The 20,542-nt window shown below is 47.0% G+C and overlaps 3 protein-coding genes and 1 long non-coding RNA gene across 7 annotated transcripts; 1 reads left to right on the plus strand and 3 right to left on the minus strand.

Annotated features, from left to right (window-relative positions):
- Positions 1–432: 432 nt before the first annotated feature.
- Positions 433–4,303, minus strand: LOC144050560 (stathmin-4-like). Of its 2 annotated transcripts, none has more exons than XM_077563924.1 (6): positions 4,176–4,303; positions 3,663–3,717; positions 3,474–3,575; positions 1,378–1,577; positions 1,194–1,301; positions 433–707 (listed from the first exon to the last, which is right to left on the minus strand). In XM_077563924.1, the coding sequence occupies exons 2-6, from the start codon at positions 3,673–3,675 to the stop codon at positions 699–701; spliced, it is 432 nt and encodes a 143-aa protein (XP_077420050.1). In that variant the 5' UTR covers positions 3,676–3,717; positions 4,176–4,303; the 3' UTR covers positions 433–698. The 2 variants fall into 2 exon arrangements, with proteins under 2 accessions (XP_077420050.1, XP_077420051.1); XM_077563925.1 differs by lacking the exon at positions 4,176–4,303 and adding an exon at positions 3,885–4,162.
- LOC144050561 (uncharacterized) lies at positions 3,563–4,372 on the plus strand. The gene is made up of 2 exons (XR_013293871.1): positions 3,563–3,742; positions 3,973–4,372. It is a non-coding gene; the product is annotated as an uncharacterized LOC144050561 (long non-coding RNA).
- Positions 4,373–4,911: 539 nt separating this feature from the next.
- gpn1 (GPN-loop GTPase 1) lies at positions 4,912–14,405 on the minus strand. 2 transcript variants are annotated; one of them, XM_077563921.1, is made up of 14 exons: positions 14,243–14,405; positions 13,649–13,742; positions 13,483–13,589; positions 12,768–12,805; positions 11,927–12,005; positions 11,745–11,839; positions 11,604–11,649; positions 10,663–10,809; positions 10,415–10,497; positions 10,060–10,317; positions 9,185–9,224; positions 9,019–9,109; positions 6,979–7,089; positions 4,912–6,198 (listed from the first exon to the last, which is right to left on the minus strand). In XM_077563921.1, the coding sequence occupies exons 1-14, from the start codon at positions 14,375–14,377 to the stop codon at positions 6,092–6,094; spliced, it is 1,431 nt and encodes a 476-aa protein (XP_077420047.1). In that variant the 5' UTR covers positions 14,378–14,405; the 3' UTR covers positions 4,912–6,091. The 2 variants fall into 2 exon arrangements, with proteins under 2 accessions (XP_077420047.1, XP_077420048.1); XM_077563922.1 differs by lacking the exon at positions 10,060–10,317.
- A 496-nt stretch (positions 14,406–14,901) lies between these two features.
- Positions 14,902–20,491, minus strand: il17a/f1 (interleukin 17a/f1). 2 transcript variants are annotated; one of them, XM_077564589.1, is made up of 3 exons: positions 18,311–20,491; positions 15,628–15,830; positions 14,902–15,545 (listed from the first exon to the last, which is right to left on the minus strand). In XM_077564589.1, exons 2-3 carry the CDS (start codon positions 15,816–15,818, stop codon positions 15,287–15,289), a joined length of 450 nt encoding a protein of 149 aa, XP_077420715.1. In that variant the 5' UTR covers positions 15,819–15,830; positions 18,311–20,491; the 3' UTR covers positions 14,902–15,286. The 2 variants fall into 2 exon arrangements, with proteins under 2 accessions (XP_077420715.1, XP_077420714.1); XM_077564588.1 differs by lacking the exon at positions 18,311–20,491 and adding an exon at positions 16,295–16,601.
- Between the last annotated feature and the right edge of the window lie 51 nt (positions 20,492–20,542).

The raw sequence follows: 20,542 nt of genomic DNA on the forward strand, positions 1-20,542 counted from the left end.
AAGCGGTTAAGAAAATGGATGGATGGATGAATCATGACATCATCCTTGCCAGATAAAAATGCACGAAGCGCCTCTCGCTGTTCAAATTCAACAAGGAAACGGTGAGTAATTCTGCCAGAACAGAATTCATTGCCGCGTCTAGTCGTCTGTTAAGTTGGTTTGTCCCCCCCATCGGCGCTTATTGGTTTCGTCCCACCCTAAACAACGCCCGATTGGTCCGACCTTTAAACGTATCAGCGGGAGCAGTACAAGTTGTATTGTCCGGAGTTTGTCAACTCACAAATACCGCGAGAATTCAGCTTGTATTTTTATATATACAGTATATATATTTGAGATGAAAGACAAGTCATCCATGCATGGGCTGTCGTTGGGTAACATGGACAGCAGGGGGCAGCAGTGCACAGGCAGGCAAAAAAGGCAATTGCGCAAATGATCCGTTCAAGTTTTTATTTGAAAGGAAAAGGAAGCTCCGGTCAGTCCGTTGCCAGCAGGGGGCGCCACAACGATGAGACCAAAATGTCCGGCTGGCTGGCGAGCGCCGCCGCCACGCAAAGCACAGCAACCAGGCAGGCCGTCCACGTGCGTGCGTGCGTGCGTGCGTGCGTGTTCTCCTGGGGCAGGTTGACCTCTTTGTCACGCGAAGACCTCCAAGATGGGCTCCTCGGCACATTCCGCCGCTTTTGGCTTCAGGTGCGCCGTCAAGACACCTGCCGAGTGGAACAAACGTCAGCATGCTCACATTTGGACACGCAGCCGGTGGACAAACTTGACATTTGGACACCCAAAGCAGATGGAATGGAAAATAAAGTCAACGCTGCTGTTGTGTTCAGTTCCGCCTAGCTTTGATCCCACACGTGTGACCAGGAGGTGGATAAAATTTTTATTTTTTTTTAAAAAACACGCCAAATGATTAACAACAAAATGCCCGAGCAACCAGGAAGAAAAATCGAACCAAGCAAAATCACTTGCAAACGCGATGATAAAAAAATGACTTTTTTTTTTTTTAAATCACTTGCTATAATAAAAGGAGCAAGGAAGGGACTTCAACACGGGCGCGCAAAACGAGATAGTGGAAAGGAGGAGGAAAAGCAAGATAAAGACTTGCACGCTTCCATTGTTTGCGATAGCAGAAGACATCGTCACCATTTTACAAGCTGATGACGCCATTTTGAAGAAAGCAAAATGGAGCTGACCTCCGGCAAGGGTTTGACATCTTTGCTGACGTCTTTGCTGACGTCTTTGCTGACATGCTGCCGCTCGTCTTCCTTTCTCCCGCCCAAATGGCTGACAAGCTCCGCCTCCTGACAGCAGAATGAAACACGCACGTTAATATGGAGTCCAACGGCTAGAAAAAAACGTCAAAAGGCTTGAACGGACTTTTGTCTCGCGCTCCGTTTGCTTTGGCGTCTCGTCTGCAGACACTTTGGGATGAGGAGGGGGCGTGGCCTCCTTGGGCTGGGGCCCGTCGTGGAAAGTGGGCGGCCTGAGGACGACCTGGAAAGTGCGGCCGCTGGCGCGCTCGCCCGCCTCCGTCACCTCCAGGTGGCGGATGGCGCCCAACTTTAGATCCACCGTCCCTGTGGCACAAAAGGACGTTGATTGATTGGTTGGTTGATTGATTGGCATCTGCTGTCCACATCGTCATCATTCGTCAGCTCCACCCAAGGAGGAGAAAAGTTGCCCTTGATCATCTCATCTGCAACTTTTCCTTTCTGCCGACAGCTTTGCCCACCGTTCGCTACTCGACGGACATTAATCATGTTCGGCCTTTTGTTTATTATTCCCATGCTGCCATTTTATTGTGTGGACATTAACTCATTGACTGGCAGACATTTGGACTGAAGCAACCCCCTTCGCTCCCGGCTGGCTTACTAGAATTTGAATGATTTTGCAAGGCCCACAGAATATTGTGTTCTATTGTTATCAAAACATGAAACAGACCAAAAGATTTGAGTCTCTTCTTTCATTAGAAAAAAAGGTATATTTCTATCTGTTTCCGTTTTGCAGCAATTAAGTTTCATCATCATTCATAAATTGTTTCAAACAGTGGGGAAAAAAGCTTTTTTGCAACATCGCCCTGGTTGATCTCTTATACTCTCATAGTTGAAAGGCTGCATCAAAGCCTTTTGTATGCTCTAGCATAAAACCCAAAACGTATAAATACGTCTTTGGGACACTTGAAATATATATGAAAAAAATAGAATGTATTTCTACGTTTTTGGGAGCAAATGACTTAAAAGCAGAATATTTGGAGTCCTTTTGCGCGAGGGCTTTGATGGAAGAGAAAAGTCAAAAGCGGGAGGTGTCATCCAAATATTGACGAGCGCCCGCAGGCCCACGAGGATCCGTGCTGCCCGCTACACCGGAGGTGGCGACAGATATTGGATGCCGTGTGTGCGGTCCAAACTATGCGCAGCAAATCGACACTTGTTTTGCACTCACGTTTGCGTAAACTCGCTTGTAAATCGTCCTGTTGCTTGTTTGCGACGGGTGGATCGATACAAATATCAATACAATACAATAGTGCCAGTATCCAATCGATACTAGCACTTTGAAATGGATCTGCTAGTTTGGTTTCAGTTTGGCTCTTTTCTGCACTGCTGCCGTTTGTTCAAACAGAGAACAGGCATGATTGTGACAGCAGGCACAGGCAGACTTGCTCCCGTCCCTCCCGGAAATGGAAATGAAAGGAAAGGAAAAGATGTTGTGGTGACGCAAGCCCAAAAACAAAAACAAAAAACGCTGCAAGCAAGCGTCTGTTTGAATTAAACGGCGAACGCGGGGGTGAGTGTCCGCCTTTTCACCGCGTGAGTTTGCAGCGGTCGGTGGCAGCAGCTCCCGGCCGGGGTCATCGCGCACACCGGAGGGGGGGGGGCGTCGCAACAACAACATTTAAGCGGGTCGAAAAAAGACAGAAGTGCCGCGTACTGCAGTGCAGGTGAGCCACTTTTTCTCCTTTGGCGCCTCCCCTTCTTTTTTTATATAAGAGCCCCTCGAACGCTTCCACTTTTTCATTGATTTGCGATCGCCATGTGGATTCGAACCCTGTCACGTCCAGGGTGGATGCTTCCGCTTACATGCCAATGACATCCTCTCCTTGACTCTTGTAGATCGCTAGTTGACTTTAAAGTAAGCTCAAACAAGAAGAATGCAGAACGATTGTTTAACATTTGGCCTATTGATTTCTAGCCAAACTTTTCCTCCCACTATTTTTGTTCATTGTTCACTAAATATTGTTTGATCGTTACTCAAAGTAAAAATAACTTTAGGCGATGACGTCATAAGAATGACTTTAGGCGATGGCGTCATTTGCCAACGCTCAAGCCGTCAAGATGACGCCGACGGGCAGCGCTTGCCGATCATATGCATCATCTGTGTTGGAGAAGGGAGCCATCCAAAGCCTACAGGAGCCAGTTTGCCCACCCCTGAATTTGAGAACGCGAGCTTCAAGCTGAGCCGAACTTTGCGCTGACCTTCCTTCTTGGCACCAGCGGCGACATCGTCCGAGGCTTTTTGCACGATGCAGGAGCACAGGAACGACAGCAGGGGGAGCCCTCGCAACTTCTCTCGGTGAACTGCAAAATTGCCAAAAGGCCAAAGAAAAGATGAGAAAGGGCGCAAAGCGAGTGGAGTGAACGATCGGGGCTGGAAGCGAAACGCACCTGCAAACGTCATGATGTTGCCCAGAGGAGATCAAAAGGGAAGTCTGACGTCTGCCTGGCAAGACGAAAGTCAGGGACAGGTTGGAAATTGCACTTCTTACTAACAGTTCAGTTGAACGTAACAAATACAAATCGGACAAAATGCTCTCATGGAAACTGGAGGGGATTCAAACTGTGTCTGTGCGTTTGAAAAGAAAAAAAAATCCCAAACCACTTTTTTACCTTCTTGAAGTTCTCAAACAGATTCAATGTGCATTTTCTCTCTGCTTTTTTTCTTTCTTTTTTAAGAAAAATGACTATTTCTTTTCAGGTTCATTCGTCATCCTTGTTGCCAAGATTGGACTTTTTTTCTAGCTGAGAATGCGTCCGAGCCATTGATGTCTTTTCCTAACCCAGTTAGTCAACGACATCATCAGCAAATTGCCAACAGACAGCTCAACTGATAAAACGGCACAAATCATGGCAAGGAATCGTCATAATAATCCTAATGTAGCAGAAGAAAGAATCACTCACCAGCTGCGACTTGACCGTGAAGAGGAAAAAGCTGACGATGATGATGATGAGCGCCTCCGCAGCAGCTGCTGCATGACATCATTTGGGAGCCATCCCATTGGCTGGCAGGAATGCCGGCCTCTCATTGGTCAGGTTTCTTCACGCTTCTCTTGAGCACACCGCAGCGACCATCATGCACTGGAGCGACTTCCGCAAAATGACGTCATTCGTTAGGCATGGTTAAAAAGAAAGAACAAAAGTCCACGTCGAAAGTGATGATGTCATGAGGAGCCAATCAGGGCTGCGGGGTAGCACGTGACCCTTGACTTTGTCTTCTTTTGGCTTGTGTGGAGGTCAGTCGTTGCCTTCCAATCAACTATCGTACAAGCGGACCGGACTCGTGCGTTTTCCCACCGAGGGAGGCAATTGGGCTTCGGCTGCTCCGCCAAATGTCAAGTGCGCGCTGCTCCTGCCACGCTTTTTACACGCGTGTCATCGGCGACATGCAAGCAAAGCAAACGCCACCCGTGTGACGTCACGTGGGAGCTGCTCAGCACGGAACGTTTCAATCCAATTCAACGTCCAAGTATTGAAAAGTTGCGATTGGATTTCAAATGATTGACACACGTTTATACACACACACAATATAATGCCGGCGCAATTCATTTGCTCTTGAATCAACTTCAACAGTCGCTCACACACCCCAAAAATGAAAGAGTCGACAGTTGATTCAAATGATGAGGCAGGTTCGAGAAGATGAAGAATGAAGCAAAAGTCAACTTTATTTACAGAGCACTTGAAAAACATCTGGCCAGCCTCGAGTTGTTTTTTGTTTGTATAAAACCACTTGATGTGATCATTGAAGGGCAAAAACTCTTCCGACGTGATCTTGGAGCACAAATTCTTGCCCAAAGCTGCTGACTTGATGATACAGACGGCTTTCATGATTTCCAATCCTAAAGTTAAATTCCAAAAGGTCACCGACAGCTACTTGAAGATCCAACGAACACGTTTGCGTCTTGATGTTATTTATTGTTAGCATCATCATCGCCTCAGTCCTATTTCAAATCTAAAAACAGGACTGGGCAACGAAACCATAAGCTATGCGGCCGACTTCATTGAAGAACGATTGTCCCGATGCAATACTTTTTTTTTAGCTTGTTGAACCAAAGAAGCAAAGAAAAGTTTCAAAGTTGGCTCCAAAACGAATTGCTCCTCGTTTTTTACAAGCCTTCGTGCTGCGTTTACTCATCGACATCCATTTTGGATCGATTGGACCGCAATCTGTCGTAAACGTTCTTTTCCAACAACATCCACATCCAATTTTAACAAACGTTAGTCGGACTTACTTTTGGGACGACTTTGCGTCTTATCGTCTCGACAAAGCGGCTTCTTCCTTCGCCATCATTCAAAGCTCTCAACTCCGTCAACGCTCTTCAGCAGACAAGAAGTTTGCGTCGGGCTCTTCGAAGCGGTCGACATTTGCAGCCGCCGTTTTTCTACGTCGCTCGCCTGACAACAATTGACTTCGTCAGTTTGTTCAAGACTGACGACGGTCAGCAGCTGCCGGGGGGGGGGGTTTGAACCCCAAAAGTTTGCGGAAGCCCACGCCGGCCTCCGCCACAACATTTTCTACGGCGTTCGTACTCGCGGAAACGTGAGCCAGAAGCCATCTCGGCCGCCTGGACTGCTCGCCAGCATTCGCACCTACGGACCATTTCAAGTCTTCAATGATCCCAACATGACAAAATTGTTTTTTTGAGGGGGGGGGGGGGCATGGCCACAGCTCAGATTCCAACAGCGAACCTCGGAAGCGAGAGGCACGTCCGCTAACAAGAACAAAATGGAAACAAAGGACAAGAAAAACAAAAAACGATTTTGTTTGAGAGAAGAAGGAAGTGTTTGTCTTCTGCTGGAGTTCCACGTCGACGTCCACGTCACGGCGCTTGTGGCAAGCCGCACTTGCGATTTCGCACCTCCACCACCTGCCGCCTCTCCCGCAGGAAATTCCCAAAAGCGTCCTTCTCTTTGCTCTCCTCCGCTTCTAAACACAAGCAAAAGCACACCGCTCGCTTAGGAGGGCCCACACACACACACACACACACACACACACACACACACACACACACACACACACACACACACACACACACACACACACACACACACACACACACACACACACACACACACACACACACACACACACACACACACACACACACACACACACACACACACGCTCAAAAGTGTGTGAACCCTGCAGGCATGGTGAGATTTTTTGTATAAAATAACCTTAAATGTTTGGTCACACCTCAACCTCCAATGCTGAAAATAAAGGACTTGAACAAAAAGGATGATAATCTTGTCATTCATTCTTGAGCAAACGTTGATTTAAGAAAAACTCCGATTTCACGGGTGCAAAAGTGCGTGAAGGTCAGACTTGATGGGACCAAACACTTTCTTTAGTGACTTGTCGGTCTTTCACATCAACTTCAGGGGACTTTTTGCCACTCAGTTGAGAGCGGTCGGACGGCCGTCGAGCGTCAAGCGCCCGCTTCAGTATTTTGAAAGCATTGAAGTCAGGATTGTGACATCGACAACACAAATTTTGTTCTTCCTTTCAAAAGAAAAAAGGATGGGTGTGGGCGTGGGGGGGGGCACGGCTGTTTGAAGAGGCACAGGGAGAAATGACTTGCACGCTCCCGCTTCCCAAACGCTCGACATCACCTCGACAAGGTTCAAACTTCCTGCTTCCAAATAGAAGCCGAGGCGCTTTCCATTAGGAGCTTTTCAAGGTGTGGGAGGCCGTCGGCCATCTTACTGCTGTGGTCCACGTCGTCCGTGTCGCTGTCCGCCGCAGCCTCGTCGTCGTCCGAGTCCCGGATGCCGCGGGTCATGATGAGGTCACTGGGCCCGCCCACGTTGGCCTTTTCTGCAAACAACAAAAGATGATGCGTCCTCAGCAATCGGGGCAAAAAAAATTGGACTGGACTCAAAAGCAATCATGTTCTATCGTCTCTATTCAATTTGACTGTAAATAACCATCATTAAAGTTTCTTACAGGGATATGGATTGTATTTTATTTTGAAATTTGCGGTGTAAATAGCCACTTCCGGTTTTGGGTGAATGGTTTTATTTTGAAGAGTCACTTCCGCTTTCGTGCCGCTTGTACTCAACTCATTTGCTCCCAAAAATGTATAAATACGTTTTATTTGAAATGTTTTAAGTGTCCCAAAGACGTATTTATATGTGTGTGTTTTTTTTAATGCTAGAGCATACAGAAGGCTTTGATGCAGCCTGTCAACTGCAGAGAACAGTTGAAGAAATGATCACCATTACAAAAACGGCCAGCAGAGTATAAGAGATTAATCAGGGCCATGTTGAAAAAAAGCTCTTTTCCCCAGTGTTTGTAACAGATTTGTGAATAATGATGAAACTTGCGGCAAACCGCAAAAAGATACAAATATACTTTTTTTCCTGATGAAAGACGAGACTTGAATCTTTCTTTTGGTCGGTTCCATGTTTTTATAGCAATCGAACACAATATACTGTTGGCTTTGCAAAATCAGTCCAAATCCTGTAAAACAGACGGGAGCGAAGGGGGTTGCTTCAGTCAAAATGGCTGCCAGTCAATGAGTTAAAGGATACTTGACTCATTGAGCCATTTTCAGCAGTAAAAAGTTAGCATTTTGTCCAGAATGAATTTGATAAGTACATTCTGTTTTGTATGCAATTAATACCTTTAAAAACATTTCTTCCACTTGCTGTCAACTGAAGATGACATCACCTGTGCTGAGCACGTCGGCAACGACCAATCATGGCTCACCTGTTTTCTGGGTTTGGTCAGCAAACGGACTGCCAGATCCAAAAATGCATTAGAATTTCACTGAAATGATGAAATGCATGCTAAGCTTTCAGCTTCAGATGACACTTCAAAATAAATGCGCCATTTGCCATGATTTGGAAGTCAAGTCAATGGTTCGAGCAATTACCTTCCACCGTGGACTTCAGCTGGGTTCGAACCCCGCTTGGACCACATTTGAGTCATTTATCTTTCAATCTATTTCCTAAGCACGTGTATTTAAATCTTAGCATTCAGCTTTTGGGCATTCTCGTGCATTTTGTCCAGTTGTTTGCAATATAATAATAATACATTTCATTTATAGGCGCCTTTCAAGACACTCAAGGTCACCTTACAATAGAATACATTTTAAAAAACTCTTTGACCGCCAGACGTTTTCAGAAAAGGGATGCCGTGGGTGCCAGCCGATTTAAGCATTTTGACTGATCTTTCAAGGTCCACAGGAAATGTTGTGTTTGGACTATTATACTATACTACCAAATGAAAGATTGAACTCTCATCTTTCATCAGAAAAAAAAGTTTGTTTCTACCTTATTCCGTTTTTCAGTAATCAACAATAGAAAATGGTTAGTTTCACCTCTGTTTTGAAACAAACGTCTTTTAACGTCTTTGGCACTCCTCCATAGGATTTTACTAAACGTTATTTAACGTTTTTGGCAGTCAAAGAGTTAAATAAAAATAATATAAATATCTTTCAGTTCTTACGGTGACTTATGGTGGGAAAAATAAAAGGACAAATCATCAGTAAAGTTTCATCCTTTTTCGTACGTTGACCGTCAAAGGAAAGCGAAAACAAAGGCAATTACAAACATGTTGCGCAGTTACTAATCAAAGCACAAAACTTTCTCACCGTTGGCTTCATGCGACAAAAAGTGCTATTTGGGTGCTGGTCAGAAAAGCCGAGCGTGAACATGAGACAAACGCATCTCATCGACGAAGAAAAGAAAGAAAAATGTTCCTGGCAAAAGCAAACAAACGGAAGGAAATGATTTTGTCCACCTGCAAGCGAAGCCGGCGTCATGCGAACGGCGCCGAGATCCTTGCTGAGTCGCTCCAGCTGCTCTCGCTGCTTTCCGCTTTCGGCCTCCATCTGGCGGACGGACACGAGAACAACACGTCAAGCCGCAGCAACCCGAGCGGGAGTCACCGCAGATGTTTTTCTCACCAGCTGCTTGCGGAGTCGCTCGTATTCTGGCCGATAATCCCTGAGCAACAAAAGCACAAAGTTGAGAGCAACTTCCAAAGGTCGCGCACTGAGCAAGCGCTTAAGCATCGAAAGCGTCTCTCCTTTCCCATTCCAATAACCAGACGAGTTAGTCACATGACACGAGGACTGAAATGCTTTGACGCGACAGTGCACCACAACAATTTCCCTTAATGACCTCTGGGGGCAGCATAGAGTAAAAAAAAAAAATGGACTGGGCAATGAAACTGTAAAAATGGGTGTGCGTTCACAAGTCCCGCTCGTTATTTGGACATTGTAGTTTCCTGAAAGTTTGAATTTGGGGGCAAAACAGCTGTCTGGCGCCACCTTCAGGTTAAGCACAATTTGTCTGTCCTCTCATCATTTACGATGTCGTCGCTCTGCCACCCGCCGTCTCCATCTCATACACGCCTCCTCAACCAGTTGGAGGGACGTTTTGGAAACATCTTTAGCTTTCCGCTTCGTGATAGATTATTTCATTGTCACTGCTGCCGTCTGAAAGCCAGACAGAGCGCAAGCCTCTCCTCCTTGTTGTCACGCGTTATGGAATCCGTAAGTCATGAAGGATTCCTGAAGGCACTCAACAAAAATGATGGAAGTGGAGGATGGAATCATGTGACATTGCGGCAGCCTTCAATGGCACCTTCCCGTCCGGGGGAGGTCAGATTAAGCCTAACCCGAACCCTGTTTGCCACCCGGGCAAGTAATAATGAAATAATAATGCATTGGATTTATAGAGCGCTTTTTCTCGACACTCAAAAAGACGCTTTACAGCGGAATGGAGACATTGCGCATGCACTCACACCTTCACACGGTGGTGGCGGTAAGGTACTTACGTAGCCACGGCTGCCCTGCGGCAGGCTGACGGAAGCGTGGCTGCCAGTCTGTGCCTACGGCCCCTCCCACCACCACCACACACTCGCACCTTCCACGCACCAGTGGGAGTAGCACTGGAGGCAATGTGTGTCAAGTGCCTTGCCCAAGGACACGACGACACGTGACTTGGAAAGAGCGGGGGTCCACCGGCTGACCTTCTGGGTACTGAACGAGCGTCGTTGCACCCTGAGCCACGGCCGCCACGAGAGCCAACGTGTCTGCCAACGCGTCCAAACAAACATGGCGACGGCAAACGCATGCTTTTCTGTCAACCAGGATAAACAAACGTTGCGAGCGTCAGGACAACATTCTCACCTGTCGTACTCGTCAGCAGCCTCCTGCACCTTAACGAGCAGCTGGTCCAATCCGCTGCCCGTCACGGACGACACGCCCACTACCTGTGCGACAATTGCAACCTTTCAAAGGACCAATTGGACGTACGAGGACCAATGATGACATCATTCAGCTCCGGGGCCGCCACGCCTTTTGGTGAGCCGAAGGCCACCCGGCGTCGAAAGTAGCGAGGGAGGAGCGACCGATTGCAAACAGCAGAGTGGATTTACCCGCAGGTTGGAGTAGAACTGGTCCAGGACCAGACTCATGGAGCGCGTCAGGTTGCTGACGTAGGATCGTTCCTGGTTCAAGGCGTCCTGGAAAGCCTCAAAGTCCGTCATCCACTCCACGGCGAAGCTTTCCTCAATGATGTCCGTCTGCAACAAACGCACGCACGCACTGTCAAGGTGGAGCTGCTGACACAAACCAGTCATCAAATCGACAGCTTTTCACGTCCGGCGTTTACGTTCTATTTTCACAGTAGCAGATCCGAGCCGCCGCTCCTTCCGGCCAACAAAAAAAATCTCCTTGGCACCGAGCCAACCGGCATTCAGGGACGCAACGACTTGGTTGACGTGGGACCTCTTTCAGGGTTCGGGTTGCGGTCCCGGGTGACGGAAGAACGCGTTCCGACTCTGCAGCAATCTAGAAGCTAAACGCTCCTTTTGCCGTCCATCTGACAAATTCCACCTGCGGGTCCAATTGGCTCCCTTGAAAAGTTTCTTTGGCCCGGGAACTTCTTGCGTCGCTGTGGAAAATAGCGACTGCTGCGAGCGCTCCCATTTTGTTTCCGTCAGCATGAAAGTCTGTTTTAAAGAAGCACTAAGGAACCTTAATCAAACATTTTCAGAAGTCTTCTGATGAAACATGGGCTGAAAACCCGTTGAATGGTTTGCCATGGCCTGAGGGGGTCCGTATCGTTTTCCGTTGACGAAAACTAGAATTAATAGAATTATGTTTACAGACTCAAATGTTAGATTAATAGTCAACTAAAAATGGACTAAATAAAAACAGGATGTGGTTGAGTGACTATGATAAAAAACTAACAAGCGTGATTGAAACTGGGCTAAAAAAAGGAGTACATTTCAAAATGGCTGCCAAAATGATCAAAACGCAAGCTCCTCCCTCTGCTGTTCAAAGCCAATGAAAAGGTGGAGAGAAAAGGACTCACTTTGTTCATGACCACGATGAAGGGAAGTTTGGTCTTGTAAAGGATACTGAAAGGAAAAAAAATGGCGCCGATGAAGCAAACAAATCAAGCAAGTGGTCGGAGCGGGTCACGTGCAGCCGCCGGGCGGCCGGGCGGGCCTACCTGCAGGCGTACAACATGTTGGACATGAAGGTGACGGGACTGACGCAGCGAGACGTGTCCATGACGTAGAGCACCACGCAGGGGAAGGCCGACGCCTGCCGAGCAAGCACGCACACACACGGACACGGACACGCGCTCGTCAGGACCGCCGGCAACGGCGAGCAAAGGTCGGCGAGCGTTACCAGGGCTTCGGTGATGATGCTGCCGGACGCCGACCACGTGAACACTTCGATCTGGCCCGGCGTGTCCAGAAGGACCAACCTGCAGACCACAAATGAAAGCCGCGCGTTTCTCTTTTGTGTTGACATTTGCAAATGTTTGCTTTGGAAGACGGTGAGCAAGCGGTTCGGAGGGATGCAGTTAACCGGCACCAACTGTTCTACAAATGTGACTTACTAAGAATGGGTGTTTAAAAAAAAAAAGAAAATCTGCAATATATCGCGATATCACAAGTGCTTCTTGAGGCTTCATTTGTCAATCACTACTGAGGAGTATTTTCACCAACAACAAAATCGCAATAATGGATTTATAGATTCATATCGCGGCTTAATCAGTATGTCATCGAATCGTGATACAGATGGAATTGCCTGGTACTAGGAAGTTCACACCCCTACTAAGAAGAATGTTAAAGTGACCAAGGGTTTGACATGACTATTATTTTTTGTATCTTTTTCATTTAACGTGATGTCTTACGATTGATGCTGGTTTTTCCCATTTGCTGTGAACGCATCGCGCATTAGATTGCGTCATCCTTTGTTTGCTCCAGAGAGTGAATTTACTAGAAGTTCCATGCGAGTCAGAGGAAGAAGCCGCTCTAATACAAAAGAAAAAAAATGGAGGTTGAAGATCGGAAAGCTTTCTTTTGTAAGCTGGAAAGCATTGAAGTCGAATCCTGTGATGCTTTTACCAAAGAGAGTGAAATGTAACATCTCCAATGTTAAAGAGAATTGAATCCGAGTGAGTGTTTTCTTTTAAAAGTTGCTCCTGAAAAGATGTTATTGATTAGCCAATCAATGGACTGACCTGTGATTGTGCTGTTTCTTCTCGATGAAATGCATCACCTAAAACGCAAAAACAACACACAAACTTTGAGTGTGCACAAAAGTGGTGGCGATGATGCACTTTTGTGATGCTCCATTTGTATTGGAAGGGCTCTCTCATCGTCCAATCAGCAGCATCAGCAGCTCCCAGGTGGTTGAAAAACGGCACGGCTACGTCCCGCTTCCACCCAGACTCCGTGACAACGCTACATGCTAAGCTAGCTTGCTCAGCAACGCGCTGATTACTCCTCTAAAAGGATGTCAAAATATCCAAACATCACCATAAAATATTATCACACGTTAGTCAGGAGATTGCCTATATTATAAAAATATATATAACTGTGCGCATTCCTAAAGGCTCAGTGGCACAACATTTCCTGCTCTACATGTCGGGTTAAAGCGGGAGGGGGGCGGGGGGGTCTGCTTTTAATATCCTAATATGACACTGACGATATTGTGGCAAATTGAAATATCAGCACGTGGTTACATCTCAACTAACTAATGCTTATTAGGTTAAATCCAGGTCATAATGTTTGTCACTGTTAGTGGACACGGTGAATTTTATTGCCCTCCAGCTTCATTTAAAGAAATGATTGGAACGGAAATGGCAATGATGGGAATTCCACGGTTCCCTGAAATGATTTATCCCTCCCGGAAATTGGCTAACCCTTGCAAAAGTGTCAAGTGGTGCGCATCACCTGATCGAAGCGCGTGGCAAAAAGGTTGAGCGAGGTGACAATGGCGCCGTTGGGTCCCAGGCCGTACTGCTTCATCACCTCTTTGTAGTTGACCGTGTCGCGAATGTCTGCCGGGTGGAAGAAAGGTCAGCGCTAGGGAAGGAGGCCACGTCAGGTGTCGCCTTACCAATGTTGGCGGGAAAGGGAACCTCATGCACGGCGGGGTCCAGGTTGATGAGGTATGGAGGACTTTGGAGTGCGTGAAGATGCGCCGTCAGCCTCTGTGGAATGGACCACGGGACGGCGTTGGACAAGGAAGTCGGCACCAGGCAATATTTGGACAAGCCATTATTCTCATTGTGTCATACAATGACATTTTATCTTCCCGCTTTTTTTTATTTTTATTAACCATGACTGCTTGTGAAGCCATTAATGGTGATTTGCTATTGTTTAATCATGAAAATAGCAAACAAACAGTAATGCCACAAAAGAGAACTCCGCCATTTCTTGACTACGGACTCCTGCCAAGCCAGGTTAGCACTTAACTCCACTTTTGAGGCTCCACGATATGACGTCACGTGGTAAAAGTACGCCTTACCACATGACCTGTTGATATGTTATTATCCGCATAGTGCTCTTGTAGTTGGGCGTGTAACGAAGCAGGTTCGGCGGGATGTAGAGTGACTTTGTCGAAAGAAGCATGCGAACTGAGCTGTGCAACGCATGTTAGCATTGCTGTGCTAACGGTGCTAGCATTTGCTCGATTTCTTTGGAGCGCTACCTGAACAAAAGTTGTCTTTCCGGATCCGGCCATGCCAAGCACGAGCAAACATACAGCTTTCCTCCCATCGTCCTTCTGCGCCATCTTCTCCTCAACGCCCGACGAAACGGGAGCAGCTTCGCCTGGCGCCGCCATTGCTCAGTCGACGCGTCTTCGTTTTCTTCTTCGCTTCTTAGTCTTCTTCTTCGCTTCTTAGTCTTCTTCTTCGTCTCCTTCGATTGACAGCGAAAAGTGAAGCCACCGGAGGCCATCTTGCGTTGCCATCCGAAAACAGGACGGCCCAATCAAACTCGTCTATTTGCGTGATGTCATATTCATGAGGCGCGTCACTCTTCGGTCATCAAGATTTTCCCGCAACAACGACGTCATTCACTACTGTCGCTCTTCGGCTAGTAACCATTTTGGATTTTTACTCCGTCTCCGCAAAATAAATAAATAAATAAATAAAATACTTCAACGAGTCGCTTTTCTGACGTCACATCTACTCTACGCTCATTGCTTCAGTCCACTGTCTGTTAGCTCAGGTTTCAGAAATGCGACTGATAGGGCGCTTGACCACACTTCTTTTTTTTTCTCATATAACTTTATTGAACAATTTCCACAGAAAACGCAAACTAATTGTGAACATTACACACACGTTATTAATACAGAAAAAAATAAACCAACCAACAAACAAAAAAAACAGGGGGAATATTTCAATTGTTTTTGTTGTTGTTTTTTTTAAAGATCATAAAGCCAAAGTTCTCATCACTTTCTTGGTGACATATCTCAATAAAGTATTAATGTACTGTTTGGTTTCCATTTCAAAAACTAAAAACAAAGGTTTCGAATAACTTTGGATTCGTGTATGTGAAATTTCGCCAAAATGATTATCAAGTTTATTAGAATTGTTGCAAAGCTCGGACATTTGAGGGATTCCTCTAAAGATATCCACGATCTTCAAACGCCATGCGGCAATGAGGCGAGTTTCCTCCGTTCAATGACAGCACACGTTTATTCACCAGATTCCATTTGAAACAATGAAGGCCCACCGTTGCTCTTTGGTCAGAGTTGCTGCTGTTGCTGATCTCTGACGCACGTGCAGCCCACCGCGAGGAGGCGGGGCTCCAAGCGGTAGCGGTGAGCCAGACCCTGCTGCGGAGCGCCGCCGGTGGACGCCTTGAGGCGGCGCAGCAGCAGAACCTGTCGCAGGATGGGCCGCGACTTGAGCCTCAGGTCCTCCACGCCGTTTGCGTCCAGACAGCCGCGCAACACGCAGCGGGCCTCCGACACCCGCGGGAACACCGACGCGTCCTGCGACACGCTGGCAGGCACGCACGCACGTCACGGTCAGATGTGGAAGTGTGAGCGTGTGTGTGCGTGTGTGTGTGCGCGCGTAGTCCTACTTGTAAGTCCAGGGTGAGATGGAGCGGTCGTGCAGCGGCCGGAAGGTTTCGGAAGAAAGCAAGATGTCGGGGTTGAGTTCCAGGGACACGGTTTTGGTTGGCGAATGAATCTTCGCCTCCGCCGCCGAGGCTTTGGATTGGCCGTCTGCTTCCACGATGGCCACGCCCCCTGACAGCAACGCCGTCATCATTGTTATCGCCACCTGAACACATCACATGAGTTGTAAGTGTAACAGTTTGATGTAATTATTATTCATTCTGGTGTTTACAATATTGTTAAGAAGTCATTAACGCAAATTCACGTTTATATTTGGGATTAATAGTTGGAAGAGGACCTTGTTCTTGTATTTTTGCATGCATTCAAGGTCTGGCATTATTTTAGAGTCAACCTAGACCCGTCTAAAAGATGCAGAAAGCACGAATAACGAGACGTATATCAATGACAAAGAGACTTATTGAACAGCGACTAAACCAAAGTCAACTCACAACTCAAAACAAGTTTCAAGAGTCTGCAAACAGTCTGTACGATGAAGTCCAAAAGCCAGCGGCGGCCTTCAGAATTGCGGCCTTCAGAATTGCGGCCTTCAGAATTGCGGCCTTGACAAGCGCTCAATTTCGGCCAATCGTGAGGCCTCGTGCCCTCAAGCAGCGGACGAGCACGTCTTACCGTCGCAATCGCGCCATTCAGCGTGGAAAACATTCTTCTGTTGGGAGGCTCCTCGGGTTCTGCCGGAGGTTGAGGTGTGCGAATGACAAGATTGCGCCATTACTGGCGACCTTTATCCGGATTTGCCGGAGCTGATGTCATCTTTCATGTTCCCGGTCAAACCGCACGGGCCGGCCGGCATGACGAAGCATGACGCCCGACCCACTTTCGCACACATGAAAGATTCGAGGTCATCGGTGGCTTTTGATCTCGTCGGGTTGCTGGTTGGGATGAAAGGACGCCGGCTTGGAGAGCCCCCGCAGACCAAAACTGCTTACTACCGCAACTTGCGCCTCACATCCTGTTGACGTAATCTCGCTCGGGTGAGGCGTCCAATGGAGCTCACTGACGGACTGTGACGGGCGGGAGGAGCGTGACAACAAGGATGCGGCCGGAAGGCCGACGGGGGCAAAACTGAAGAGGCGAACTGAGCACAAGACTGGAAAGTTGCACAAGTCCCGAATCCATCCCGCATCCAAGCACTCATTGCTAGAAGAGTTTTTCAGTCAGGGTGAGCGCTCGCTGGCTTGCCACCGGAAGTGATGCGTGTTAGTGGGTCGCGAGTCTGACCTGGTTTACGGTGACTCACTTGGTCCGGATTGCAGCATCTTCACATTTTCTGCTTTGTTTTCCGCCCACGTTGCAGTGCCAAGCGCATTTGTGACAACCCAAATGACTTCCTTTGCTGCTGCTGCTTTCAGTCATCAATGAATCCGAGAACCTTCACTTGACGTTCCCCCTGATTGGCATCCAGGCCTTGATTTGGTCCAGACAAGACAGAAATGGTTGAAATCCAAAGTGCATTACAAATCAAATTGAGAATTAAAAGTGACCTGAATGAAAACGCCTCCTTTTCGCTCAGATTGGCCTGTCAACCGCGTAGCAGCAAATAGAAAGAAAACAGCAGGGCCCCAAAACAGAACCCTGTGGAACACCACAAGTCAGAGCGGCACACGCACAAGAAGTTGCGTCAGTCAAAGCGGATCGAAAGCACACCACAACACAACCGCTAATCGAATTTGAATTGATTTATTTGAAAGGGACAATGCACATTATTTTACATTTTACAATGTAAGTGTGGCCAAGTTAGCGATGCTAAGCTAATTGTCATTAGCAGTCCCTCGGGCGGATGTAAGAAAGCCTCAAATGAGAGTCATTCAAATCACAAATCAATTTCCAACAATATACAATAATATTACACAAGTACATTTCCTGTACAGTTGATGGTGCTTACTCATCGCTCGTTTTGGCCCGACTTCAGCCACTGTTTGACTTTTGTGTTGAAGACATTTGTATTTGTCTCCAATTTCCCTTCAGCGGGGAGAGTTGAGTTCCCTGATAGCAGAAGCGAGACGGACCCAAAGTTGTTCTAAACTTTCAACTGTCCCCACTTATTGAGGCTCTGGCGTCTGCCGGTCGGTCCACAGAAGCTCCGGAGTCTCACCACCGGACCGGATAATGGCGGTCACGCACAGATATACAAACATTTAAAAGACACTTTCACAATACTCAAATTCACAACATTTTCAAAGGTAAAAAGATTGTGTTTTTCAATGGCCACCTGATGTTGCAAACGAGCCAGCAAAATATTGCGCTGGCTCCACTGCATCATATCAGCCCATCGCATTCTCATGTCGTATTTCAACACCAACGACGACAGTTTTTGGGTCTGTCAAATTGCAACTGTGCGCTCGGTGTAGCGCAACCCAGGACGGACGGCTATGTCACATTTTTGCCCCAAACAGAGGTGGCAAATCCGGGTCCAGAAAGTGAAGGCCCTGCCACAGTTTGACTTTAGCCCCTGATGCTAGCTAGCTAGCTAGCTCCATCTAGCTAGGGAGCTAGCTAGCATCAGGGGCTCAAGCCAAACTGAGGTAGGGTTTTTACTTTCTACCGGACCTGGATTTGCCACCCCTGGTCCCAAACCCACCAAGAGGAAAGAAAAATGGAGAGCTTGCCACCAAGGGCAAACCTAACCCGTTTTCATTAGGTCCGAACACACACTCTCCACCATCTTTTTCATCTTCTTTGTTGTTGTTGTCTTCTTTCTTGGGTTCCCTGACGAAGAAGTTTTCTTCACGTGGTCTCGTTTTGAAGGGCGATCGACACATTTCCTGCCCTGCTGGCAGGGGGCTCTCCCTTGCCCCGCGCGCCAGTCATTTCAATGAGTCCCCTTAGAAGTCGTACGTGTCTTTGACATGGACAGGTTTGTGGAAATCTTGGTCCAGAAAGTCCAAACCCTGCCACAGAATGGCTTCTTCCACACGTGCTTGCACTCAACTGGCGGCTAAACAAGCTTGTGCTCCACCTGAAAAGCACCTGTGGCCAACGCCTTCAGGGCTTTGACTTTCCGGACCTGGTTTTCTCCAGTCGGTTTCCTCACTAAGCCTTCACCGTTGTTTGCGGCGTATAGGAATGTCACGTGAGCATGACTACTTTTGGTTTTATATTTTAGTTTCATACGGAGGTGTTTTGTTTGGTGTACTGCGCATGTCATGAGCGAGAAAAATAGAGAGAGGTGTAACCGAGCGAGCCTCGTTCTTGAGAGTGTGGAATAAAGTGAGACGTGCACGAATCCTGTCCTGCCGTGTTGCTTTATTTAGCAGGAAGACGCCAGAAAATCATCAAAAACTTGACACCATTTGTAGCCCGTCTTTGGCCAGACTCCGAGAAACAACAACAGCATATTAGGGTAACACTCATCATTGATGAGATGTGGATGTGGCAAACCCCCGAGAACCTTTTTCCACACTTCCCACCCGGACCCCTCTGTATGGGAACTTTCACCGGTTCTTTTATCTTGAATGCTCGCCATACTAATAACAACAACAGGAGACTGATGCCAGAAAGATCGAGTACACTGCTGTGGAGCCTTATCAGCTGAATGGCGACTCAAAATGGCGTCTACTCTTATATTGTCTTGGCCTAGTCTATAGTCAGGTTTCCATCCAATTGTTTCGAATATTTAAGCGAATGTACTGAAAATGCGCAAAACGGACATGCGACTTATGCCGGTTTCCATCAGTTCTTCTTTTGCGAATATTGAGAGGGGACTGCGCCGCCATAGGTGGCGCTATACACCACAAAGATGTGATCCACCAGTAATTTAAAAGAAGAAGAACACCAGGAAGCGACTGTGCCGTGCGATGACGTCGTAAGAGTTTGCGTTTTTAATACTTGATAAACCGTAGCGTCATTTTTCATCTAAAATAGCATTATTCGCTTCTTTAACTAATTCCAAAAATATTAATGTTCCGTCGTCCCCCAAAATTGCCTTTCTTTATCGTCCGACTCTTCCTTTTGTTGGAATACATTACCTTATTTTATTAACATCAGACGAACAAGGGGTAGGACTAGATCCGTTTTAACTTCCTCCTACCCCTTTCGACCATATAAACTATTTTCTTTCTTCCTATTCTTGTTTTCTTTTTTACTTCAATTGATCTTTTAGACTTGTGGATGAAAACCCATATGAAAAAATGTGACCTGATGGTCTTAACTGCTCTCAACAGGAGAAGCGTGCCAGAGTGCAGAACTGCAGATAGAAAAGTGCCAAACCAGGAAAGGTCACAACGGCATAGTTTAGCTAATCGGCCTCATCTAACACCTCCCTCCATGTTTTTTTTTTTTTTTAACTCATATTGTTGACATGTATGGAAGCAATCAATTGCTTTTTGGGGGGGGGGTTCTTATGGGTGATTTTAGAACCATTTCAGGTGCTCATGCCATCATTAGTTTCTTTTCTAAGGTTTGTATTGACTTCTTTAGTCATTTTGGTGTTCGCTGCTGCCTTTGGTAAAAAATAAATTCATTCAAAACTTTTTGTCTTCAGAAAGGAAAAACACAACCACTCACGAGTGTACAAGAGCAGATGGACGTTACTCAGATTTTGTAGAAAGTCTGTCTGCACTTGTGCCGTTTTGTCTTCACATCGCCGGAGTCGCTTGCTGACGGACGCGAGCGTTTGCCGGCACAGGCCAATTTGGAGAAATTCTTCCGTTTGGCATTTCTGGTCCTGGGAAGAAAGACCTTCCCGCCGCTCTAGCCAACGCGCCGACCGCTTCATGATGAATTTTTCCCTTTTTTTTGTCTAAGGCCGCTTCATGATGACGACGACGACGACGACATTCTGCTGCTGGCATGCCAACAAATGCCAAATTTTGCTTTGTTTGCTCATCGTCCAATATTTGCACCACGCCACATTTGGAG

The sequence above is a fragment of the Vanacampus margaritifer genome, chromosome 4 (genome assembly GCF_051991255.1).
Source record: "Vanacampus margaritifer isolate UIUO_Vmar chromosome 4, RoL_Vmar_1.0, whole genome shotgun sequence".
NCBI lineage: Eukaryota > Metazoa > Chordata > Actinopteri > Syngnathiformes > Syngnathidae > Vanacampus > Vanacampus margaritifer.